We start from the raw sequence: 25,268 nt of genomic DNA, 5'->3' as shown, positions 1-25,268 counted from the left end.
CGAGCCCCGCGTCGGGCTCTGTGCTGACTGCTCAGAGCCTGGAGCCTGTTTCAGATTCTGTGTCTCCCTCTCTCTCTGCCCCTCCCCTGTTCATGCTCTGTCTCTCTCTGTCTCAAAAATAAATAAACGTTAAAAAAAAATTAAAAAAAAAGCTTCCTGAGGGGCGCCTGGATGGCTCAGTCGGTGGAGCATTTGGCTCTTGGTTTGGGCTTAGGTCATGGTCTCGCAGTTTCGTGAGTTCGAGCCCCGCGGCCAGCTCCATGCTGGCAGTGTGGAGCCTGCTTGGGCTTCTCTCTCTCCCTCTCTCTCTCTCTTCCCCCTTCTCTCTGCCCCTCCCCCATGCACACTGTCCCCGTCTCTCTCAAAATATATAAATAAATAAATGTTAAATAATAACAATAAAAAAATAAAACAACTTCCTGCAAAGTGCACATTTCTCTAGGATGGGTCCTATTCCCTGGATTCTACCCTTTGGTAGCTCTCGAGCCCAGTCCCTCTTCCTCCCCAGGGACTTAGCCTTAGTTCAGGGCTCCTGGTTTCTTGGTAGAACTGTTTCAGCTGCCTCCTAACAGGTGACAAGGACTCAAGTCTCGCCACAGTTCAGTTCTTGGCTCCACCTGGATAACAGGTAATTTTTTTTTAAATTTTTTTTTTTAACGTTTATTTATTTTTGAGACAGAGCATGAACAGGGGAGGGGCAGAGAGAGAGAGAGACACACACAGAATCTGAAACGGGCTCCAGGCTCTGAGCTGTCAGCACAGAGCCCGACGCGGGGCTCGAACTCACGGACCGTGAGATCATGACCTGAGCCGAAGTCGGACGCTTAACCGACCGAGCCACCCAGGCGCCCCGGTAATTTTTTTTTAATACACATCTAATTAGCCACTTCCCTTCCATGACTCTCTGCTCCATAATAACAGTGATAAAATAAAAGCACAGTTTTTTTCCAGTGCTCCCTGCATACCAGAGTGTTACCTGTCTTACGTGTGATATATCCATTAACGTTCATAACCTTCTGAGGTTGGTACTCTGATAATCTCCATTTTACAGATGAGGCTAGGAGGTTATTCACAAAGCCTGGAAGCGGCATGCTGCATTTGAGAGCCAAGGCCTCAACCTTGCCCGAGAACTTGCTAGAAATGCAAATTCCGGAGCGCCACTCCAGAACTTCTGAACAAGAAACTCCAAGGGTGGGGGGACGTGTGTGCGTCGGGACTCTGCATTCCAGCTGTCCTGCAGGTGCTTCTGACACACAACTCTGGGAACCCTGCTCTGACACCTTCTAATTCCTGCAATTACAGTAAAGGGGGGGACCCACTCTCCCGCCCACCGCATCCCTTTAGATTAGTGCCGCGTCCCTTCTCTACGAAGCTTTGCTGAATTCCCCAGTCGGTCCAGAACTCCCTTCTCGGGGTCCCTACAGCAGCTTGTCACGTCCCTGTCATAGTCTTTGTCACTCTGGCTTGCGACTGTCTCCAGCAGTGGGCCACCTAAGGCTAGGAAAGGCATCTTACTCGTCCCTAGATCTACAGCACCTGGAGTATAGTAGGCACTCAAAAACTGCTCCTGGAATGAACAAATAAGGGAATAATCAAAGCCACAGTGCAAGTGAAGGGGTGAGGCAGAGGGGATGCCGAGTCACCTCCCTGGGCTTTCCTGGCAATCGGTTCACCCTGGAGCCGATCAAGGCTCAGTTTGCTTTGACTACCTCCCTGGCCCTTTCAGCATGGCACTGGCCTCTGAGGGCACATACACTTGTTTTGGGGGTGGGGGGGAGTGGGGAGGGGAGTGCTCTGTCCCTGAACAGAGTATGTGGGGCCTTCTACTCTGGGATTTCCCCTCACTTTGGGGAGGTACTCTGTGTGCCAGGGGCTTCGGAAAATAGCCTTGTCCTGCCCTGCAGTCTTGAGGGAGGCACCCCCCCCACCCCTGCCCTCATCCCAGCCCAGCCCTTGTACCTCACTCTTAGCAGGGGACTCAGGCGTGCTTGCCTTCCGGACAGCCACGGGCGGAGGCAGGGGGCTGCTGGCCAGGGTCGCGATCACCTGGCCCTGGGCATTCAACAACAGCTGGGGTGTCACAGCCTGGACCTGCAGGCTTTGGGCTGGTGCTGGGGCTGCCACACTAGCCGAGTTCACTACCCACGGAAGTGCTCCAATAACCTGGAGGAAACAAGGCAGGGACCCCAGGTGTGAGGCCAGTGTCCAGTTCTACCCCAAAACCCAAATCCCCACGTGGGCAGGGGAAGGGACCTCAACGAATCGTTGAACCCTTCCGGACCTCAGTTCCCCTCATCGATAAAGCGGTTTCCTTTATTCTATCCCCGGAGCCGAGGTGCAGGAAGAATAGGTCTGCATGTGATTCACACAGCCCTGGATGTGAAGCCCTGCCCTGCCCTGCCCTGCCACATTTTATTGGGTGGCTTACTTTCTCTGAACCGCGGCCTTCTCCCCCGGGAAAAATGGGAATGAAAATCTCCACCTAACAGACCTGTACTCAAAATGAGGTGAGATAATGTGAGAGAGCACCTAACACAGAGCCTGGTCACAAAGTGGGTGCTCCACGAAGGAAAACCCCAGACTAGAGTGAGCACCTATAGGCTGGGGTGGAAGTGAGGCCCCTGCCCGGGCTCAGCATCAGCAGAGAGCTGCCACACGAGAGATGAAGGGCAGTGTGGCACCCTGTCTGAGTCTCTAGGACCCTCAGCCCAAGTCCCGCCGCCCCCCCCCCCACCCCCAGGCAGCCTCACCGCAGCCCTCAACCCTCAGCCCTGGCTTCGACCACTTGCCTGTCCCTGAGCGTTGGTGAGGATCTGACTGCTGATCCCTGGCATGCTGGGAATGGCGTTGGCAATGACCGGAGTGGTAGTGAGGGAGCCTAGGATCTGGGTCTGTCCCCCGAGGGAAGCAGCACTGATCTGTGGGTGGAGAAAGAGCCTTGCTCAGAGGCCACGGGGTGAGAAAGAGCCCAAGGCAGAGAGGAAAAGGCTGAGCGCTTTGGGGTGGGGAGATATGGATGCTGGGCAGGTGTGAATGTGGGCTGCAGGCCTATGTCCACCAGCTGAATAGCATCGAGGGCCAGGGGCTGCGGGGAAGGGGGAGGGGCACCACCACGGAAGAGTAACTCCGGCTAATCTTTCAGGCCAGGCCCAGGAGGACAGAAGGCCAGACTGGAGGGGCCGATGTGAATCTAGTCACATCCAACAGCTCCACTGCCCGAGCCGGGAGCCACACCGGACAGACACGGGCACGGGGCTGTGAGCCCCCAGCTCCACCTTAGTTACAGCTCACGAGTTTGCAATCCCCAGACATCATCCCACCCTCCAAGGCCGGTCCAGTGGTTCAGGTTCTGGAGAATTTGCCCAGCCCTCTTGGCGGAGATTGTCTGCTCTTGTCTGGGATGGATGGGCTGGCAGATGCAAGGAGAAGGCCTCAGAGGGAGCCATCTCTGCGGATGTGTTGGAAAAGAGCCGTTTTCGGGGGGCTGGTCCTCCACCTCCTTCCTCCCCTGTGGGAAGGGCCAGTTCCACCCTTGGCCCGAGATTCGGTCCATCCCTGGTCAGCCCTGGGTAAGGGCAGCAGCTTACAATTCCTGGACTCAGTGCGAAGCCTGCAGGCTGGACGGTGATCTGTGGGGGGGTGTCCACTGGCTTGGGGACGGGGGCAGTAGCGGTGGCAGCGGTGGGCTGCGGTAGAATGGCCGGCGTGGTCTGCAGCAGCGGCTGGGTCTGGAACAGCGTCTGGGGCTGGGCCGCTGGCCGGGGCTGCGTGGGCGAGGAGGCCTGTACCGGCGGGACAGCTTGTACGGGTGTCGGGAGAGCGGCGTTCAGCACGGCAGCTGCTACGGAGCAAGGCAGAGACAGAGGCGCTCAAATGCCTAGCCGCAGCCCAGAGCGGCTCCAATCCCAAGGGATCTGGCCCAAGAATGAGAGGGGGGTTGGGACAGCGGGGCAGAGGGGACAGGCAGCCGTGATTCCCTTGATCCTTGCAGGGGCAGCGCGTGGCAGCATCTCTCATCCCCCCCTCCCTCGGGCCTGCTGGAGACGCGTAGGTTCCAAAGCAGAAGCTGAATCTTCTTGCGGTGGTCCTTCTTAGGAGGCTGGTCGTGGGGCGAACTCTGGCGTGGGGGGGGAGGGGGGCAGTCTCGGTTGGCTGGAGTGAGAGAGGCCCGCTGGGCCGGCACGGTGTCATGGCCTAGAGTCCCGAGGTGGTGCAGCAGCTCTGTGGCTGGGTGCCTGGGACACCGGATCCGGACTCCAGGGCTGTTGCCCCGGTGGGCCGCGTGTTCGGAGTCCAGCATGGCAAGCACACGTGCAGGGACAGTAGTGTAGGGTGGTGGGGGGCCTGGTGCAGTCCTGGGGAGAGTTGCCGTTACCTTGCAGACCGGCTAAAGGTGGCTTGAAAATTCCCCCCGTAGGAGAAGCAGCTGTCAGTCCTGGGAGGGCAGCCACGGTTGCTGTAGGAATTGTCCACACGGCCAGCCCCTGCTGACCAGCCACTTGACCTGCAATACTGATGGGGATAAGAAGAGGTTGAGTAACTGCCCCTGCTGGAACCATAACTCCTGTCAGAACTGTGGCTAAGTTTTCCTGAGTCAAGACCTGCAAAAGCAAACAAGATTTCAAAAAGAAAAGAAAAAATAAAAAATCAACATTGACAGCGCAAACACCAGGTCTCTCAGACCCAGTTGAGCACAAACAAAGCATTCTGAGGGCGGTGGGGAAAAGGCCGGTGAGGGTGGGGAAGAGACCAGCCCTAGCCGGAGGCCTGACCCTGAGGGGGTGCCTGGACCAGACTATCCTGCCTTCAGAGAAGCTGCCTGAACCGGAGACGGGGCCTGGCCCCACTCTCAGGACAGCAGAGGGTGTGCCGGCCTCCTCCACCACAGTCTGCTGCCTCCCAGGCCTTCCCTGGGCCCTGGCCCACCAATGCTTCGTGGCCGTCGGGAAGCAGGGGGCGGGGGCTGGTGGAACCAGGAGATCAAGGGCCCACAGAGGCTTCTGGGAAGCTCTGACGGAGGATACCCCGCTGGATGCCTTGCAGATCTGTGCGTGTAGCAAAAGGTCACAGGGAACTCAGCACAGCCGGGGACCCGGGAGGCAGCTTCTCGCGGTGCTGGGGCGGCCCCCTGGCTCTAAATGAGGACTCTGAACGATCCATTAACTCTTCCAGGCATCTCCTGGAGGGGCTAACAAGGCTATTCACTCATTTAGTCATTAGATAAACAGAGATGCCTGTGGCACGAAAGAGTTAACGTTATCTCTACAATCTTTGCTGGACCCAAGAATATTAGTTGGCAAAGACAGATCTAATCTTCCCAGTGGGCCTGATCTGGGGTAGGGGAGAGGCCAGGGGTGCCCAGGAAGGGATTCCCTCCTTCAAGCCACAGCCCCTTCCCTGTTCTGCCCCGAGAAATCCCCAGATCCCATGGCCACCCCACACTGGCTGCCCCATGCTTTGCTCCCGCCCAGGGCCCTCTGTTCAGCTCCCCGGGGGGCCCTTACCTGGGGGGCAGCTTGTACAGCCAGTGGCGTCAGGGTCTGCGATGCCTGAGGCTGGCTTGGGGCTTGGCTGAAGGTGGCAACCGCAGGGGCAGGGCTCGGAGGGATCCCCGGGAGAGACTTCACTTCATGTGGCATTGAGAGAAAGGACAAGGAGTGAGCCCGGTGTGAGTGGAGGGGTCACTGGAGTAGAACCTCTGGTTGCAGTTTGGAGTGCTAAATTCTCAGGCCTACATTGTTTTTCTGCATAACCCAAGGCCAATCACCAGCCTTCCCTGGCCCAGGAGGCAGCTTCCCAAATGCTACCGGTAGTGAGAATGGAAGGATGGGGGACCCTGTGCCAGACCTGAAAGGTGGGCTACCCTCTTCCCACATCTAGTTGAAGAAGATGCAGGCCTATGCACAGTTGCCTATCAAGTCTCCCATTTCCTGGCTCCATAGGACATGGTGACCTATCACATAATCAGTAAAGGGGCCCTAAGCAAACGTGTGTCAGGGAAGGAAGGAGCTAGAATTGATGGGAGCAACTTCCCTTGACTCATCCAGCAATTGAATCATTGTTACACCACCCGCAGGTGACTTTGTGGATGCAGGAGCTAGCCTGGGGAAAGGGCAAAGATTCCTGTTGGGTGAGGTCCTTGAAGTGACAGTCCCTGAAAACTGGACAGGTCTTTGCCACACTCCAGAACACAGGGGCATTCCAGGCCAGGCAGCTTTTCTCTGCCAGGGCCTGCGGGCCGAAGTCCAGCTGAGAAGCCTCACTGAGCTTCCAAAAGAACTTCTTTCCTGTGAAAGGGTGCTTTTCACCCAGCTGATAGCTTCCTCTTGCTACCTTGATTTAGTCCGGTATTGGAGAACCCCACCAGGAAACCTCTTCAAAGCCACACAACAATGAGGAGAAGGGTTATTATTTAATACACAGTAAAACTTGAAAAGGAATCTACATATTGGGTGATGGACGTTAGACCAGATTGGTGGCCTCTTAATATTGGCTGGGTGTAGATTTCCAGGCACTTATCTAAGCCTACTGAATTGGATGTCTGGGAATGGAGGTCAGTAACCTCTCCTCTCTCTCTTTTTCCTTTTAAACCCACTTGTGATACATCATGCAGCCAGAGGAGGAACCACGGAATTAGACAGCCTTTCCACCTTGCATTCCCAGCCCACATTTTCATCTGGAAAGGCAGTAACCTAACTCAGGACTATAAAGTTCACAGTATATAATGAAAAAAAAAAAATCCAACTCTTTAAGGAATCAAAGAGAAAACAGGCAACAACAAAAGTCTTCTAAAATACAAACAGAAGACAAAACGGCAGGTTCATGTCCACTGTGGAAGGGAAATACAGGTCTAGCTACTGAAAAAAAAAAAAATCAGAAAACATCACGATACTCTGAACCCACAAAAACTTAATAAATATTTTGCTTGACAAAATGTTATGAAATATAAAAAAAAAAGCAAAGTGGGAAAATGGGAATGTGATAAACATGAATGAGAAAAGCTTATCATCTAAAGAAACGGAATGTTCATTTTATTAGGATTTATTTTCAAAGTAGGACTAAGGGTCCAAGGGTTTGCATACATTTAGGGCTTTTATCACTTCCTGCTAGAGTGCTTTTCAGAAAGACTGAACCAATTCACAGAACCATCAATAATGTGCCCATTTCTCCACAGTGCCACCCAACCTAGGTTTTATCACTGTTTATTTATTTTTCTGGCTTAACAGCCATGTGGTACCTTGTAGCCAATTACTGGTCCTCTCATTGATAGATTTTGTACTTTTCCAGGTGATAACTTCCTCCTAGGTACACAACTGATTTCTTTTCGAGAAAGGAATTTGAGGGGCGCCTGGGTGGCTCAGCCGGTTAGGCGTCCAACTCTTGATTTAGGCTCCGTCATGATCTCACGGTATGTGGGTTTGAGCCCCACCTCCGGTTCTGCATTGATAGCACAGAGCCTGCTTGGGCTTCTCGCTCTCGCTCTTGCTCTCTTTCTGTCCCTCCCCCATTCTCCCTCAAAAAATTAATTAATTTTTTAAAAAAGGAGTTTGAGGGGCGCCTGGGTGGCTCGGTCGGTTGCGCGTCCGACTTCCGCTCAGGTCATGATCTCTCAGTTTGTGAGTTTGAGCCCCGCGTTGGGCTCTGTGCTGACAGCTCAGAGCCTGGAACCTGCTTCAGATTCTGTGTCTCCCCCTCTCTGCCCCTCCCTCACTCAGGCTCAGTCTCTCTCTGTCTCTCAATAATAAATAGACGTTAAAATTTTTTTTAATAAAAAAAATTTTAAAAATACACACATGGACAAGGACTGGGTAGTAATTTAGAGTGATATAAATCACTAGATTTTTCTCATCCTGAAACTTTCCCATTACTTAGTTTCATTTTAAGAGGAAACTGGTTTTTTTGTTTTTTTTGTTTTTGTTTTTTGTTTTTTTTTACTTTTTTAATGTTGATTCATTTTTGAGAGAGAGACAGAGCATAAGTGGGGGAGGACAGAGAGAGGACGACACAGAATCTGAAGCAGCCTCCAGGCTCTGAGCTGTCAGCACAGAGCCCGACGCGGGGCTCGAACTCGCGAGCAGTGAGATCATAACCCGAGCTGAAGTCATATGCTTAACCGACTGAGCCACCCAGGCGCCCAAGAGGAAACTCTTTTTAGCCTCTGCTCTGCAATAGCATTATCAAGAAAGGCTCCATCAAGGCCACAGTCTAAGTTGGCGGCTTCTTGGTAGGTACCATCAAAATACCTCCCTTACCTACCCGATGATCACTAAAATGCCTTTACAGAGAAGAGGACTTTCGTGAAGAGGCTTAAATGTACAAACCCCTGGAAGAAGATGCACAGTACCATAAACACTGATGCTAAGGTATAAATAGTTGACTTAGGATCCATTTCCGAGAGCAGGTTTGAACAAGAAACAGAATTAAGGCACCAGACGAAATGAGATATGGAAGATGGTTAAAAGAATAAAAAGGGAAATTGCCGACCCTGTGGGTAAACCTGGGAAATCTCCTGAATTTTCTGGAAAAGGGCCCCATCCCCACCATGGAAAGGAGTGGAAGATCGGTCAGACGTAGAATCCTGGTCTTTGCTGCCTGCTCTCTGGGGCGCTGCCCTGCGGAGCACGTGACACCCCACCCTGGTCTCAACATGGAGCAGAGCATTTCCAGGCTAGGGGAAAACAGTCAAGCCTCTTGCCGTTCCTTTATTCAAAAGGAGAAAAAATAACCTAGGTCACTAGGGTGCCAACTGAATCTGCGTGCTGATTTGCAGGCAGAGTGAGGGATGTGAGGTCTCACAGTTTTCTTATTAAGGAGTTGCTATTTCCCTAAAGCCTGTCTGTTCTCATTTGCTCTCTTCTTGGCTCCTCTTCTTGGCCCACCCCCACCAGCCCAGATCTCCAATCCGGGGAAGGGAAGATAAGCAGAAGGCTAGGGGAGATGAATCGTGGAGTTCTGGGGGTACTAACTGGGGATCCCCAGGTTTCCAGCAAAAGACGTCTACTCTGAAAGGTGTCAATGAGGGAAGTCCATGAAAGGGTGCCCCACAACCAGACAGCCATGCCTGGCACCTCAGTCCCAGCCTCTAGAACAGCCCTGGCTGTCTCGCAGCTATACTACAGGGTAATTAGGAGAGATGGTGTGGGTGGATCGTCCCTACCCATTCCCCTTACAGGGGAATCAAGTTCTTGCCCAAAAGTCGTCTTTGGAGACAGCATGAATAAGACACCAGGCTTGACTCACGCCAGCCCAGCTAGGAGTAAGGAGCTGGGATTCTGCAAGGTCCTACCTAACCTACATCTTTAGTGTGGGGTAGGTAACATGCCCTCCTGTCCCCAGCCGCTGGAACCTCCCAGATTCACCACAGAAGGTACTGGGTTAGAAAGGCTGTCGGGATCCTGAAGGTCTAGTCCTTTCTGCACTCAGCCTTTCTGGCTTGGACGTACAGCCCTCTCGGAGGTTAATTCAATCCCCTCAACTGAGCCCAGCTGCTCTCCTCCCACCTCACCCGGACCCATCCCAGTTTAGATGTGGAAGTGAATGAAACCAGAACTAAAGTTCCAGGGACATGGAGGGCAGGACGGCCCTAGCAGCTGAGCAGAAGTACAGCTGTGGCCAGAGGTCGTCCAGTGGACCGGAAGACAAGACCCCAAGGCCACCCTGGCCCTAGGGACTCACGCTGGCTCTCCAAGGAGCCAGAAAGAGGGACTCAGGTGGACCAATGCCAAATGGGAGCAATGGCCTCGTACCAGTTGCCTCTGCAGAGGAGTCTGGGTTGTCTGGCCCAGCTTCACCAGCGGGTTCACTGGCTTCGGCCGGGCCTCTGCTCTGGGAGCCCTCGGCAGCGACACCCTCCAGTCCTTTGCCCTCCTCCTCAGCAGAGATCTGGGCATCCACTCCAACTTCCAGCACGCGGATGGTCTCGTGGCCTGACATCACGATGACCTGAAAACACAGGACAGGGGAGTGGTGGGGAGTGGCCAGTAGGCTTCTGGCTGGGGGAGAGAGGAGAGGGCACTTGGAGATGCAGACCGCTTGCCTGAGGGCTGTGTGCTGTGACAATTCCACAGCCTGGGGCAGGCTGCAGCTCCCCAACCCCAGGAAAGAAACTGGGGCCTGGTGACACGGGAAGGGCTTGACACACGCTAGTAAAAGCCCCACAGAGCCAAACCACTTGGAGATATTTCTATTTGCTCCCCGTCCTGGACTCAGTTCAGGGAGTGGTTAAGTGGCCTATCCCACAGCCCTGCAAGGGCGTCCTCTTAGCTGCTAGGATACTGGAGGCCCCTAACTAACACAGCATCCAGCCTTAGGCTGGGCCAAGAAGCAGATCCCTCTTCACTTCTCTTGAAACCTTACAGGAGTTTCCTCAAAGACAAAGGGATGGACATGAATGCTCCACAATGCTGAGTAACTTTTTAGGCTCATGATTCCAAAACTCTGGGGTACAGGCCAAGGTTTCCAGTCAAGCTAACTTCCTGAAACGCAGGTCAGGAATACTGTAGAAGCAGCCGCTGGCTCCACCTCCCAGGACTGGAGCCCCACCTCTCCAACTGGAGCCCCACCTCCCAAGACTGAAGCCCCACCTCTCTGGACTGGAGCCCCACCTCCCAGGACTAAAGCCCCACCTCTCTGAACTGGAGCTCCACCTCTCCGGACTGGAGCCCCACCTCTCCGACTGCAGCCCCACCTCCCAAGACTAAAGCCCCACCTCTCTGGACTGGAGCCCCATCTCTCCAAATGGAGCCCAACCTCTCCGACTGGAGCCTTGCACCCTGTGGACCTGTGGGGCCAGCCCTGCCATCTGCAGGCATGCTCCGACCTCGAGGGGGCCTTCCATGTCCTCAGAACACTTGGTCTTCTTCCCCTGCTCAAACAGCCAGCCCTCAGCTCTTCACCTCCAGCACTGGCATGCTTTGAATTGGACCAATCAAGAATCAGGGACACGCTGTATGTTCAAAATCTGTGTCGAGCCTCCCCTGCACTTGGCCTGTACCCGAAGGCACTCCCACAACACAGTCCTCAAAATTGAACCCAGCCAGAGATTGCTGGAAAAAGTGACAATGTGACCTCTCAGGGGAGTATGAGTGAAATACACCTCCAAAAGCAGTTCCTTTTCAGATTTAAATTTGATACGAGGGACTTCAGTCCAATTACCTTTTAAGAAATGTTAACCTTTTTTTTTTCCTTTAAAAAATTATGTAATGAATGTTCACTGCAAAAAATTGTAAAATATATTTAGGAAAAAACAGAGTAAATTACCTGATGTCCAAATCTTTTCCTTATGTAAACTTATACATATTTGTATATATATTTAAACTTTTTATTATTTTTTTAAGTAAACTCTACCCCCAATGTGGGGCTTGAACTCATGACCCTGATATCAAGTGTCACATGCTCTACTAAGTCAGCTAGGCATCCCATACAATTTTTTATATTTTAATTTCACTTCTTTTTTTAAGTTTATTTATTTTGAGAGAGAGAGAGAGAGAGAGAGAGCATGAATAGGGTAGGGGCTGAGAGAGAGAGGGAGAGAGAGAAACCGAAGCAGGCTCTGCACTGTCAGCACAGAGCCCAACAAGGGGCTTGATCCCATGAACTTTGAGATCATGACCTGAGCCAGAACCAAGAGTCAACTGCTGAACCGACTAAGCCACTCAGGTGCCCCTAAGCTGTGACTTTAAAAAGTGAAATTAAGGGGTGTCTGGGTGGCTCAGTCGGTTAAGTATCTGACTCTTGATTTCAGGTCAGGTCATGATCTCGTGGTTTGTGAGTTTGAGCCCCAAGTCAGGGTGTCTGTGCTGATGGCGTGGAGCCTGCTTGGGATTCATTCTCTCTCTCTCTGTCTCGCTCTCTCTCTCTCTCTCTCTCTGACCCTCCCTTACTTGGGCATGCACGCACGTGCACCTCTGTTCTCTCTCTCTCTCTCTAAAAATAAATAAGATAAGCTTAAAATAAATAAATAAATAATAAAGTCACAGCTTAAATCCCCGATCTCAGCCCCTGAGAAATCCTAGCTGGTAACTACATCTGGATGGGTGAAATCGGCATGAATTTTGGTGAAGAAACAGATACTGACAGGCTCTGTGGAGTGTTCCTCCTGGCCACGCCCCAGGGTCCATCACCCTCACTCCCCCACCTCTTCCTGCCCCAGAACATACCTGCTCATTGACGGTCAGTGATGACTCTGGCCCGGCTCCAGGATCCATGGTCACTTAGGGTGGGGTGGGGGCCGGCCCACACCTAGCACAGCCTGTGGGATGACATGGGACGGGAAAAGCAAAGGCTGATGTGACACAGTAATACAATTTCTATACCATCTTGGAGAGTCAGGAGTAGAATGGTAGGAAGGGAAAAAAATCTAAATTCTCCCAAGTATCCATAAAAGTAAAGGAAACAGGATTCAAAGGACCTGAAAACGGAAGTGTCTTGCTTCCTACAGCACCCCAAGAGATCCTACACTCAGGAAGAACCAGGGTGACAAGAGGAAAGAGAGGGCCAGGCATCCGTCCCTGGGCGTTCCCCAGTCTGCAGGGAGAGAGCAGACCCAGCAGAACCCAAGCTGACTTTGACCCAGACATTCAGAGCCTCCAGAGCCTCAGACACAGGAAAGGAGCACTCTGGCTATCAGAGGGCTTCTCAGGGGAGGAGTCTGAACAGACTTCCTGGAAGAGATGGTAAAGACCCGAATAAATTGAAACAGTAGTCCCAAATTTGAATGTGCGTGATCACCACTTGGAGCGCTTATTAAAAATGCAGACCCCAGGGGTGCCTGGGTGGCTCAGTTGGTTGGGTGACTGACTTCGGCTCAGGTCATGATCTCGCAGTTTGTGAGTTTGAGCCCCACATCGGGCTCTGTGCTGACAGCTCAGATCCTGGAGCGTACTTCAAATTCTATGTCTCCCCCTTTCTCTACCCCTCCCCTGCTCACGCTCTGTGTCTCTCTGTCTCTCAATAATAAATAAACATTTAAAAAATAAATAAATAAAAATGCAGACCCCAGATTCCCCTGAGGGTCTGATTCAGCCGACGGGTCCCACAGAAGCAGCTCTTAAGTGATTCTGTGGCAGTGGCCTAAGGACCATCCTGGCCTTTAACGCGGGAGCCAGGACAACATCCCAGATGGCTCATGTCATGATCTCCCTGCCAAATGCAGGGAGAGGGAGTGGGAGGAGCCCTCGTGAAGAACAGATTCACAGACCATAGAGTCGTAAGAAATAAAGGTATAAAGCGGACAAATAGGTTTAGATACTTATACAGAAAAGAAGGCAATTAACATTTACGTCGAGTGCCTATAAGTGCTAAGTATTTCTATAACACTTACTCAAGCTCATTACTCATGCCCGCTGGGGGATGGGAGAATTACCACCACCATGGTCCAGATGAGGGACCTAAGCTCAGAGAAATTCGCTAGCTTCCCCCTCTTTCGACTTCCTCCTCCTCTTTCAACCCTGGGTTGGCTGACAGGTTCTCCTTCTTCGGTTATTTTATTGATTGAGGTAAAATCCACGTAACATAAAATTCACCATTTTAACCATTTTAAAGCGCAAAACTCCGCGGAATTGAATGCATTTATAATGTTGTGCAACCACCACCACTGTTTAGTTCCAGAACATTTTCATCATCCCCAAAGGGAACCCCATACCCATTAGCAATTCCTCCCTTTCTCTGCCACCACCGGCCCCTGGCAGCCGCCAGTTGGCCTTTTCTTTATGGATGTGTCTATTCTCCATATTTCATAAAAACAGATGCATACAGTAAATGGCCTTTGTGTCTGGCTTCTTTTAGCAAAACGTTGTCAAGGCACGTATCAGGACTTTGATCCTTTTTATAGCTATGGAATAACGGATAATATCGGGTGGGCTTTCTCTCTGGGGAGGGCTGAGAGAGAGGCAAACTGAGGTTCCATTTCCAAGATGGAAAGCTCATCACACTCAGCTGTGACTCGACCAGCCCTCCACAGGTGTGTGCCAATCCACCACCTCCCCACACAAGCGGTTCAAGAAAAAACCCTGTATGGGGCGCCTGGGTGGCTCAGTCGGTTAAGCATCCGACTTGGGCTCAGGTCATGATCTCACGGTTCGTGGGTTCGAGCCCCATGTTGGGCTCTGTGCTGACAGCTCAGAGCCCAGAGCCTGTTTCAGACTCTGTGTCTCCCTCTCTCTGCCCCTCCCCCACTCACGCTCTGTCTCCCTCTGTCTCAAAAATAAACATTAAAAAAAAAAAAGATGGGGCGCCTGGGTGGCTCAGTCGGTTAAGCATCCAACTTCGGCTCATGTCATGATCTCTCGGTCCGTGAGTTCGAGCCCCGCGTCGGGCTCTGTGCTGACAGCTCAGAGCCTAGAGCCTGTTTCAGATTCTGTGTCTCCCTCTCTCTGCCCCTCCCCTGCTCATGCTCTGTCTCTCCCTGTCTCAAAAATAAATAAAACGTTAAAAAAAATTTTTTTTAATAAAAATAAAAAAATAAAAAAAATAAAAAACCCTGTAAGTGCAACACTTAGACAATGACTGAGGAACAGAAGATTTTCATGTAATCCCTGTTACAGCATGGTAAAACACCTCAAAGCAGAGAATGAAGAAAACTATCGAACCTTTTCAAAGAAACCGGCATCTTCTCCAGAAGAAAACTGTTTGGAATCTCAGAACTCTTTTTTTTTTTTTTTGAAGGTTACTTATTTATTTATTAATCTCTACACCCAACACAGGGCTTGAACGCATGACCTCAAGACCAAGAGTCACGCGCACTACTGACAGAGCCCGCCAGGTGGCCCTGGAACTTTTGAGACCATTTTAAACACACAGATGGTAAAGCTGAAGGAAGGAAGCATTTGGAAAATACCTTCAAGAATTATCAGCGCATGTGAATCTAATGACTTGATACTGTGTCGTGCAATGGTCTTCAAAAACTATTTGGCGAATGAGAATTCCCAAAGGAGGATCTGGGGGATGAAACTAGCAGAACGTATAGATCAAAGAATGATTTGTGTTAGTTACGGTTGTCTGAAAAAGAGGCGGAGAAGCCTGTAGTCAGTTACTTTACGAGGTGCAGTCAGGTGCATCTGAGAACAAGACTCAGCCTTGCTCAGCTGATAGACCACCATGGGTTAGAGGACCAATTGCTACACTGCAACAGAAATGAAGAACTGGGGCACCTGGGTGGCTCAGCCGGTTAAGCTTCTGACTCTTGATTTCCACTTGGGTCATGACCTCACGGTTCACGGGTTTGAGCCCAGCATTGGTCTCTGCACTGGCAGTGCAGAGCCTGCTTGGGATTCTCATTCTCTCTCTCTGCCCCTAACTTGTTCTCTTTCTCTTTCTCTTGTTCTCTTTCTCTCAACATAAATAAATAAACTTGTTCTCTTTCTCTCAACATAAATAAATAAACTTAATTTTTTAAAAAAGCATCTGACTCTTGATCTCGGCTCAGGTCACAATCTCACAGTTCATGAGTTCAAGCCCCAAGTTGGGCTCTGTGCTGACAGTGGGAAGCCTGCTTAGGATTCTCTCTCTCTCTCTCTCTCTCTCTCTCTGTGCCCCTCCCCTGCTTGTGCTCTCTGGGTCTCTCTTTCTCTCAAAATAAATAAACTTAAAAAAAAAAATGAAGAACTTACAGGTGTTTAATTCATGTTTTCTCTAGACTATCTTTGAAAATGATAAAATAATTAAAAGATACACATTTTTTTGATACTTACACACTTTAAAGGGAAGATATAAGCCATTAGGGCTTAGAGAACGGTATTCTGATGAACATCAATTTAGGGCACCCTGTTATATAAATATAAACTAAATTATACAATGAAAATTTATGTTTTTGGATAAATTTGCCAAAGAAAACTTGACATTTAAAGAAATGTGGAAAAAAATTAATCATGATTAAAAAATCATTTGGACAATTCTGGAATTCCGTTTTAGTATATTGTTTTTTCACTGTGGTAAAAAATTTTATTTTAAGAGGTGCCCTGCTGGCTCAATTGGTGGAGCATGTGACTTTTAATTTCAGCGTTATGAGTTCAAGTCCCATGCTGGGTGTAGAGACTACTTAAAAATAAAATCTTAAGAAAGTATTTGTTTTAAATGTTTTTTTTTTTTTAAAAGCCCAACCTGATGAACATCTAAACCTAAACTGCTCTAAAAATGCCTGCCTTTCTCCTAATTTTATGACCCTTGTTTCCATTCATTTACCACATATTTCCATCTGGGTGGTCTAGTAGGTAATTAAACTCGTAGGTCTTGGAAAAAAATCCATTGTATGGATATACCACATTTTGTCTCTCCATTCCTCGGCGGATAGATGTTTGGGTTGTTTCTCCCTTTTGACCATGTGAATAGTGCTTCAATGAATTTTTGTGTACAAGTTTTTGTTTGAATATTTGTTTTCAGTTCTTTGGTATATATGCCTAAGAGTGTTGCTGCTGGCTCACCTAAGAGGTTTTAGGGTCTTCACCCTTTGGTAGAATGTTCCCTGGCCAAAGAGGCAAGGAGAACCATGAGGTTCCCTCTCTCCATTTCCTTCCCTAACCACCTACAGTAGGAATGAAAGTGAGGGCAAGAAATTCAAGACACCTAGCAATTTGAAAAAAGAGGAAATGAGGCCTCTCTTGTTAGGTACAAGGGGGTACAGGAGGGGCAGAGGAATTTGCTGGAAGAGGTAGTAGGCATCTTCCAACCTCACTGGGACTCTAGCCTCATTCCTGGGTAATGTCCTCCTCCAGATTTTGTACATGGGGGCCTTCTATGAGTTTTGCCAAGAACTTGACAATTTACCACCACTTCTGGATGGGAACTGGGATGAGCCATGGAATTTGTTACATAAAGAAGTCTGGGGCACTTGGGTGGCTCAGTCGGTTAAGCGTCCGACTCTTGACCTCAGCTTAGGTCATGATCTCATGGTTCATGGGTGTGAGCCTCGAGTTGGGCTCTATACTGACAGTGCAGAGGCTGCTGGGGATTCTCGCTCTTCCCCCCAAAATAAGTAAATAAACTTAAAAAAAGAATGTCAATTAGCAAGTCATTTGCAAATTCAAATAAAAGGCAGACACCAAACTGAGAGGAAAGGTATGCAAGGTAAATCTGGGTCCATTATAGCTTGATATGTACATTTCATGGAGGAAGAATTTTCCAATCCCAAAGGCCTTTAGGTGGGAGGCATTGGTAGCCAGTCATTGTGGGGCAAGGGGCATCTGCTCAAGAGGGGCTCAAAGTCTGCTCATAGTCTTGTTGTGGTCACTGGCTCCTTTTGGCCAACCATGGCCACTTATGGAGAGTTGTTAGCTAACTATCCACTTTTGTGGCTGTGTTACTAGGGAGATTCAAGTAGTAGAGAAGGTTCAGGTGATTCTAAGATCCCTTCTGCCCTTGAGATTTTATGAGCTTATGTGGGGTGGGCCTGGTTTCTCAACGTCTAGTCCTTTGTGTCAAGGGCAAAGTCAGTCCTGGCTCAGAGCCTCTGGCCACACACAGGCCCACTCTAACCCACCAACCAGGCTTCAGCACACCAGAAATACAGGCAGAACAGAGACAAAGGCCTCCCTCATTTCAGACCCTAGAACACCCTTGGCTTTAGACTTGGCCTTACATGACTCCTTAGCCTTGGCTCTACAGGACGCCTATCAGAGATATGCATGGGGCACAAACACATCGCTGAGAAGTAGACACTCAGCATTTTGACTCTGAGCTGTGTCCTGTGTGTTCCCCTAGTTCAGCATCTGTGCAGACTTACTCCTGGACCTAGCCCCACCCCCTTGCCAGGAACTTTCCACATTCCTCAAGCCTTAGGCTGTGGCTTGGTCTCACTGACCAGACCTCCATCTTTAGTTTGCTTTTTGACCAGTTTCCTAATGACTGGGGTACATACATTTGAATGGCCTGCTTTGAGCTCATGATGCCATGCAGGGTCCACAGCCTGACAGCCAGGGAGGAGAGATGATCCACAGTCTGTTTTAAGAGAAGGGACTCCTGTGATCACTTTGGCAGTAGAACACTACACACACAGATCACGGCAGAGCTGCTCTGGGTAAAGCTGGGACGGGAGCCAGCGCCCACCCAGAGCCTCCTCCTTTGTCTTCTTTCTCCAGTGAGTGGAGTGAAAAACACCTGAATCAAACCTGGCAAAGCACCACGGCTGCTTACCAGATGGCTCATTTATCCCTCACTTTCCTGTGCTAACATCTAAAAACACAGGTAGCCTCGGGGAGAGAATGAACTGTGTGTGCTCAAGCATTTGCTCACAATCCGAAAATCCAGAGCTCCAGGACCATCAAGGAGTTCCCAGGGAGGGGAATGAGTTAGGGGACCGGGTTCTATGTATCATTCTCCTTTGGCAACTGCTCTGGGCTCGCTTAGGGCAACATTCTAAGACACCGGGGAGGAGCGTTAGGAAATCTCAGACAAATCCGAACCCCCTAGAGTAGCCAGAGATCCTACTGGGAAAAATTCTGAAATGTTTCATCCCTTATTTATTCAACAAATATTTCAGTGGCTACTATGTGCTGGGTGTTGGGGCTACAATGAGGGAAAAAGACATTTGCCAGCTTTGTTGAGAAGCCTTCAGTCTGACGTGGGAGTCAAGGAAATAAAAAGATAACTACGTTACAGTATGTTTAAATGTCATGGTGGATAAATAGAAGGTAGTAGAGGATCCACAGAAGGGATACCTAATGCAATCTGGTGTGGTCCTTTTCCCCTTGTTCCACGAGAGCGTGTGTTTCAGACACGAAATTTTATGTATGAAGATGGGGTGCCTGGGTGGCTCAGTCTGCTGAGTGGCCGACTCTTGATATCGGCTCAGGTCATGATCTTGTGGTCACGGGATCGAGCCCCACGTCGGGGACCCCCTCCAACCCCCCACCCCCCCTCCTCCACTGGGCATGGAGCCTGCTTAAGATTCTCTCCCTCTGCCCCCTCCCCCACTAGTGCTCTCTCTCTCTCTCTCTCTCTCTCTCAAAAATAAACTTGAAAAAAAAATATTACACCATATAGAGGAAAATGGAAGTTCTTATATGGGGTTCAGACTTTTAACTCAGACGCATTTCTGTGTTCTGTTGTTGTTGTCATTGTTGTTTTAGAGAGAGAGAGAGAGTGTGCGTGCATGTGAATTTTAAGCAGGCTCCACGCTGAGTAGAGAGGCTGACATGGGGCTTGATCCCATGACCCTCAGATCATTGTCTGAGCTGAAATCAAGAGTCAGATGCCTCACCAAGTGAGCCACCCAGGCGCCCCTTCATTTCTGTGGGTTTAATCCCTCCCTTAACACTTAATGTGGTTGAGGTTTTCTTTTTTTTTTTTTTTAATTTTTTTAACGTTTTTATTTATTTTTGAGGCAGAGAGAGACAGAGCATGAGCAGGGGAGGGGCAGAGAGAGAGGGAGACACAGAATCTGAAACAGGCTCCAGGCTCTGAGCAGTCAGCACAGAGCCCGACGCGGGGCTCGAACTCACAGACCGCGAGATCGTGACCCGAGCCGAAGTCGGACGCTCAACCGACTGAGCCACCCAGGCGCCCCGTGGGTGAGGTTTTCAAGGTGTAAAATGCCTTCTCATTATCCAGTCATTTGGAGGGGCAGGATACGCTGCATGAAGTTACTGGACTCTGAGGAATGGTCGATTAAGCTGAAATTAGTTTTATGTATTCAATGGAAAGAAAGTCACATTTGTTGTGACACAGGGCGCCTGGGTGGCTCAGTTGGTTAAGCATCCAACTCTTGATTTCGGCTCACGTCGTGATCTCACGGTTCATGGGATCGAGCCTTGAGTCCAGCCCCGTGCTGACAGCACAGAGCTTGGGATTCTCTCTCTCCTTCTCCCTCTGACCCTCTCCCACTCTCTCTCTCTCTCTCTCTCTCTCAAAATAAGCAAATAAACTTAAAAAAGTGTTTTTGACGTAATTCCCTCAGGCTAGGTTGTTTGTGGGCATTCTACACTACTTTTATGTTTCAGCTGTATACCCACTTACCTCTTGCAAAGCTGCCATTCAAAAAGGCCACAATGACAGGAAGCAGGGGATTGGCACATTAGCCAAGACTGGTAACTGGGGCCGAGCTGAATGGTGCCATGAACTCCTCACTTCCTCCCCAGGTGCGCTCACTCGGCCACACAAGGACCAAATCTCAATCTCTGGCCGGGACCTCCTCAGGGAACTTCAGCCTCATATATCCAAATGCCTACTGATTGTTCATATCCTCTCATATTCCACCTGTTCAAAACCAAACTCTAGATTTCCACTTCAAACCTGTTCCACCTGCATGCAGCCTTCCCCACGCCAGCCAATGGGCAACTACCTCGTTCCACAGATGCTCAGGCCAAAAACCTTGCCATCATCCTTGCCTTCTCTCTTACTGGTCACATTCACTCCTTCACCGAATCCCATTGGCTCTCCCTTCCAATATGGGTTGGGTTCACAATCTCAGCCTTGATATTTACTAGCTGTGGGCCTCAGGACAAATGGTTTAACTTTTGTGCCTCAGTTTCTTCATCTGAAAAAAAAATGAGATAAACAGCACCTACTTCATAGGGTTATAGTGAGGACTGAATAAATTAACGCGTGTAAAAAGTTTAGGTAGATGCCTGGCACATAGTAAGGGCTCAGAAAATGGTAGTTATTATAAAAATTTACATACATTATCTCATGCCACTTTAGTGTAGCAGTTGAGAGCCTAGATTCACCTCTCAGTTTTAAGAGTTCTTCACTGTGATGGGGTGCGCCCTGGTGGCTCAGTCGGTTAAGCGTCGAATTTCAGTTTTGGCTCAGGTCATGATCTCATGGCTTCAGGGGTTTGAGCCCCGCATCGGGCTCTGCGCTGACAGTGTGGAGCCTGTTTGGGATTCTCTCTCTTCCTCTCGCTCTCTGCCCCTCCCCCACTTGCATTGTCTCTGTCTCTCTCGAAACAAATTTTAAAAAAAATTATAAAAGATTTCTTCACTGTGAGAACCTTGGACAAGGACCTAACCTCTCTGTGCCTCAGTTACCATATTTGAAACAGGACTAGGGTTGTAGTAAATTGCAAAAGGGTTCAATATATATTAACTATTATTATTCAATTCTGACACCAGCCCCCCCCAGGCCATAGAGCAAATACACACCGAAGCCTGACCAATTGTGTGACCTTCCACAGAGGGGCAGGTTACTTCTCTGTTTTCTCAGGGATAAATAATAAGAGACCTCACCTTGGACTTACTGTGTAAAACACTAAGAACAGTTAGCTATTATTGCTCTCACTTTTACAGATAGAAAGTTGAGGGTTAAAGAGAAGTAGGCGTATAGGCTTTGGGAGGAAACCTAGACTCAAATCCCAGCTTGGCCGTGAAATAGCTGTGTGATCTTGGACAACTGACTTACTCTCTCTGAAACTCAAGTTCCTTATCTTTAACATGGTGATTAAATGGAAAGGCCTTATGGGGGTTGTTATAACGGTGATATGAGATCATGTAAGTAAAATGCTTAGTATGGTGCTCTTATTACGATTCTTGGTTTTATCGACAGGGAAATGGAGATAGAGAAAAGTCCGGTGATTTGCCCAAGGGCACAGGAAAGTCCATGGAAGGTTCGAAATTGAAGTCAGTGTCCACCTGCCCCAGATCCCTATCCTCCTAACACAATACCAAGCCTCCTCTCCGGAAATGGAAAGGGCCTGTTCTGGTCCCAAAGGATCAGGACACATTGGAAAATGGAAGCTCTCAGTTCTCCTCCAGAGCCACGCCCCCCCCCCCCCACCCCAATGTCATGAGCAGAGATAAATGGCTTGGCAAGCCATTGGTAAACCAGCTAGGTATACACATGGGCCAGAAGAAAGGGAAGAGTAAAAAGATAGGAAAGTAGTGAATGACTTTAATTCCCCTTTTCCAAATTACCATTTATAATCTTAGACATATATAAGCGAACAGTAAACCTAGTTTATAAGGACACATTTAGATTTAGTTTCTCCTCCTGTACCCTTTCCTTTGTGCCCAAACATGATTCATCCTAGGCAGGGTGAAAGGAGGGGGCAAATGAAATGTGAAAAATAAAAAGTAGCTATATTCCCCCACCAGACCGTAAGCTCCAAGACCTGTCCACTTATTAACATACCCCAGTGCCTAGTACAATACCTCATATATAACAGGGGGTCAATGACTATAAGCCAAAAACATAAACTAAGAAATCAGGTCATATCATTTGGCTTCCTCATATTTCCTTCTCCCTCAAAACACAGATCCTATTTCAAATTTTTCTGGCCCCCATTTGCAGTACTAGGACTACTTAAAAATTATTTCAAAGAAGTAGCAACAGGGGCACCTGGGTGGCTCAGTCGGTTAAGCAGCAGCCTTCGCCTCAGGACATGACCTTGCAGTTCATGGGTTCGAGCCCCACATCAGGCTCTCTGCTGTCTCGCTTCAGATCCTCTGTCCCCCTTTCTCTCTGCCCCTTCCCCGCTTGTTCTCTCTCTTTCAAAAATAAATAAAAATTAAAAAAAAAAAAAAAGAGAGAGAAGTAGCAATAAGTTCTGGAGAACCCTGACCACACCAACTCTTTCCTACTGTGGCAATCCAGTTTCCCTCCCATTCCCTCTGTGGCCTCACTGACCCACCTTTTGACACAGAAAGAGCTTGGGGCTTAAAGGCAGAAGACCCAGGTTGAGTACTGCTTCTCCTCAAGTAATCTCTCTAAGCCTCAGTTTTCTTATCTGTAAAATGGGGCTAAATTACAGTACCCACCTCACGGGTCATTGTAAGGATTAAACTGATAACACTTAGGTAAGGCATTTAGAACAGGGCCTGGCACACAGCCAACACTATGTAACTGTTTGTGACTATTATTTTTATTTTTCATCGAACTAAAGCACGATATAAAAATGTTTTCAATTGCAAAGTGTTAAAAAATGTAAAAGATTACTATTATGATTTTATAGCCAGCAAACTGAAATGAAAACTCCATGACAAGGTCAATTCTGTCTGTACTGTTCAGAACTTGGCACATACTGGGTATTTTTGTTGGACCAATAAACAAAATGAAGTTCTATGGCACATATGCAAAACAACAACAACAACAACAAACCAGGTCACAGAAATATCACCCTGAGCCCAGGACTTCAATCAAAAGGGAATATATGGAATTATTCCTCATTAGGCCCTGCTCGTCGATGTTGGCTGCCTTAAAATACCAAGATAAGGAGAGGAGGGATAGATGTCTATGAACAATTGAAGATCAACCTCTACTTTTGGAACAAGGAATCGGGAAAAGTAGATGAGGCTCAAATCTTTGCAAAGAACTTCTTTTTGTTTGCCCAGAAAGGCTTCCTGACAGTGTTTTATTTCTCCTTGCCCTGCAGCCAAGGCTATTCTGTGGTTTCAGGCTTCCAATTATAGCTGAGTGGGGGATCCCAACGCTAAAGTGAGGATTAGAAGACACCCTGGGACTCCCTTGGCCTGGCCAGGTGAGAATGGCCAGGAAGCACCTAACGGGCCCATTATTATGACTATTTATTAATAATAATATTGTTATTAAATATTTATGAAGCGCTCATGCTCTGCTCGATGGTGACCCTCCCACATTCCCCCACCCTTCCAGCAACGCCTGGGTTCCTAACCCTGAGTCCCACCAGTGTACTGCGGCTGGGGAGAATTATGACAGGTCGCCTAGGCCGCCTCAGTTGACCTTAACCGCCAGGAACCCAGGCGTCCAGGTGCTCCTGAGGGGCAAGAATCGGCTTCTGGTCGCCACTTGGTCTGTGTACGTAACGTCCGCTCTGGTCCGTACCCCACCAGGGCTCCAGGGGCAGAAACGGGGAGGGGCCAGGTCCAAGCACTCCACGGGGTCCACCTGGCGGCCGCCCCCTCCCCTCCCCGGGTCCCCGCCGGCCCGCGGGCGGACCAGGGCGCGGCCCCGGGGTCTCCGGCCCCAGGCAGGCGGCCGCGCGCTGTCCCACTCCCGGAGCTCCCCGCCGCCCCGGCCCGGCATCCCGGCACCCCGGCCCCGCGGCATTTTTTCTCTTTATCATAAATATATAAATTATGCTAATTACGGGCATTGCATATTAACCAAACCCGAAACCTCCCCTGCCCGGCCCCCTCCCCGTCCGTGCAAACCCCTCCCCGCCCCGGACCCCGCTACTTACCGGAGCCCGAGCCCGAGCCGCCTCCGCCCCGGGTGCCCGGCGGCCACCGATTACAGATTCATCTCACAGCCCGGGCCAGGGGGCCGGGGCCGGGGCCGGGGCCGGGGCCAGGCGGCCGCCGCCCGCAGACAAAGAAGCCAGTGCGGCTTGGCTGGGCTCGGCTCGGCCCGGGAGCCGGTCGGGACCCGCCGCCGCCCCCGGGCCCCCAGGCCGGGCTGGGCAGAGCCGAAGGGGACTCCGCGGGCTGCGCTGGGCGGAGGGGGGGCGGCCGGGAAGCGGGGTGGGGGAGCTGGGGGGGGGCGGGCAGGTATATATATTTTTCTTCTTTTACCCCTTCCACGGCCCCCCCTCTCCCTCCCCCCCCTTTTTTTCCCTCCTTCTGCTACTTGGATTTTTTTAGCTGCTGCGTCATGAGCATAATTTATGCAAAGAGCTTTGCCGCATGCTGCACCGCGCGCGCCAGCCGCCGGGGGCGGCGGGCTGGGCGGGTAGTGGAGGAAGGGAGGGGATCTGGGGAGCGGGGAACGAGGGGTGGGGGTGGGGAGGGCAGCACCCTTAGCCCCTGGCCACGCCAGGAGGCCCCAAGGGCTCCCTTCCTGGACTGGAATGGAGGGTCCGTGGGGCGGGTCACGCAGCCCCCTCGGAGGTGCTGCTCGAGGTGCTTTCATTTTGGAAGGTGCGAGAGGGGGAGCACGGGAGTCTGAAGTGGAGACTCTGTGCCACGGTCCCTTCAGCCTGGGGTTGGGGCGGTGACTCCCCGTCGCCGCCGCCTTTCCACTCTAGGTTAGTCAGCTGTGCCCCTCCTCGTCCGGAAAGTCAAGTTCAGGTCCATTCCCAAGCCCCAGGCCGGAACCCCACCGCGACAGAGGAGGGGGAACTCGTGGGCGCTCAGCCAGCTCCATTTCAGGGAGGGAACCCAGGTCCTGAATGCACCCTCCACCCTCACCCCAGTGGCGGTTTGTTGTGGGCTGTCTTGTCTAAAGACGACTTCCCTGTCTTCTTGTCCAAGTGGACAAGAAATGTAAAAAAAAAAAAAAAAAAAAGACAAAGTTCGGTAAAATGGAGACAAACAACGTTGTGCTTTGCTGGTGATGGTGGTGTGGAGGATTTGGTTTCCTAGGGGCTTTTGAAGGTAGGGGAAGGGATTGGAAAAGGCAGAGTTGGGGGCTGAGGGAAAGCAGGT

At 50.2% G+C, this 25,268-nt stretch overlaps 1 protein-coding gene across 7 annotated transcripts in view; it reads right to left on the bottom strand.

The window, feature by feature from the left end:
• POU6F1 (POU class 6 homeobox 1) overlaps positions 1 to 24,450 on the bottom strand; it is a 31,019-nt gene extending 6,569 nt beyond the window's left edge. The window contains exons 1-11 of one of the 7 annotated variants that reach the window (XM_053894681.1): positions 24,086 to 24,448; positions 20,415 to 20,467; positions 19,948 to 20,187; positions 17,852 to 17,931; positions 12,159 to 12,250; positions 9,747 to 9,942; positions 5,505 to 5,626; positions 4,376 to 4,601; positions 3,588 to 3,841; positions 2,790 to 2,918; positions 1,960 to 2,163 (exon numbers count right to left, since the gene is read on the bottom strand). In XM_053894681.1, coding sequence (XP_053750656.1) covers positions 1,960 to 2,163; positions 2,790 to 2,918; positions 3,588 to 3,841; positions 4,376 to 4,601; positions 5,505 to 5,626; positions 9,747 to 9,942; positions 12,159 to 12,206 — 1,179 coding nt within the window. In that variant the 5' untranslated portion in view covers positions 12,207 to 12,250; positions 17,852 to 17,931; positions 19,948 to 20,187; positions 20,415 to 20,467; positions 24,086 to 24,448. Of the gene's footprint in view, positions 1 to 1,959; positions 2,164 to 2,789; positions 2,919 to 3,587; positions 3,842 to 4,375; positions 4,602 to 5,504; positions 5,627 to 9,746; positions 9,943 to 12,158; positions 12,251 to 14,836; positions 15,200 to 17,851; positions 17,932 to 19,947; positions 20,188 to 20,414; positions 20,468 to 24,085 lie in introns of those variants that run through there. The other 6 variants (XM_053894686.1, XM_053894680.1, XM_053894683.1 and 3 more) reach the window with 6 other exon arrangements.
• Between the last annotated feature and the right edge of the window lie 818 nt (positions 24,451 to 25,268).

This window comes from Panthera pardus, unplaced genomic scaffold (genome assembly GCF_024362965.1).
Source record: "Panthera pardus isolate Hobbes unplaced genomic scaffold, ASM2436296v1 HiC_scaffold_6, whole genome shotgun sequence".
NCBI classification, from domain to species: domain Eukaryota; kingdom Metazoa; phylum Chordata; class Mammalia; order Carnivora; family Felidae; genus Panthera; species Panthera pardus.
This window is presented reverse-complemented; position numbering and strand designations above follow the sequence as displayed.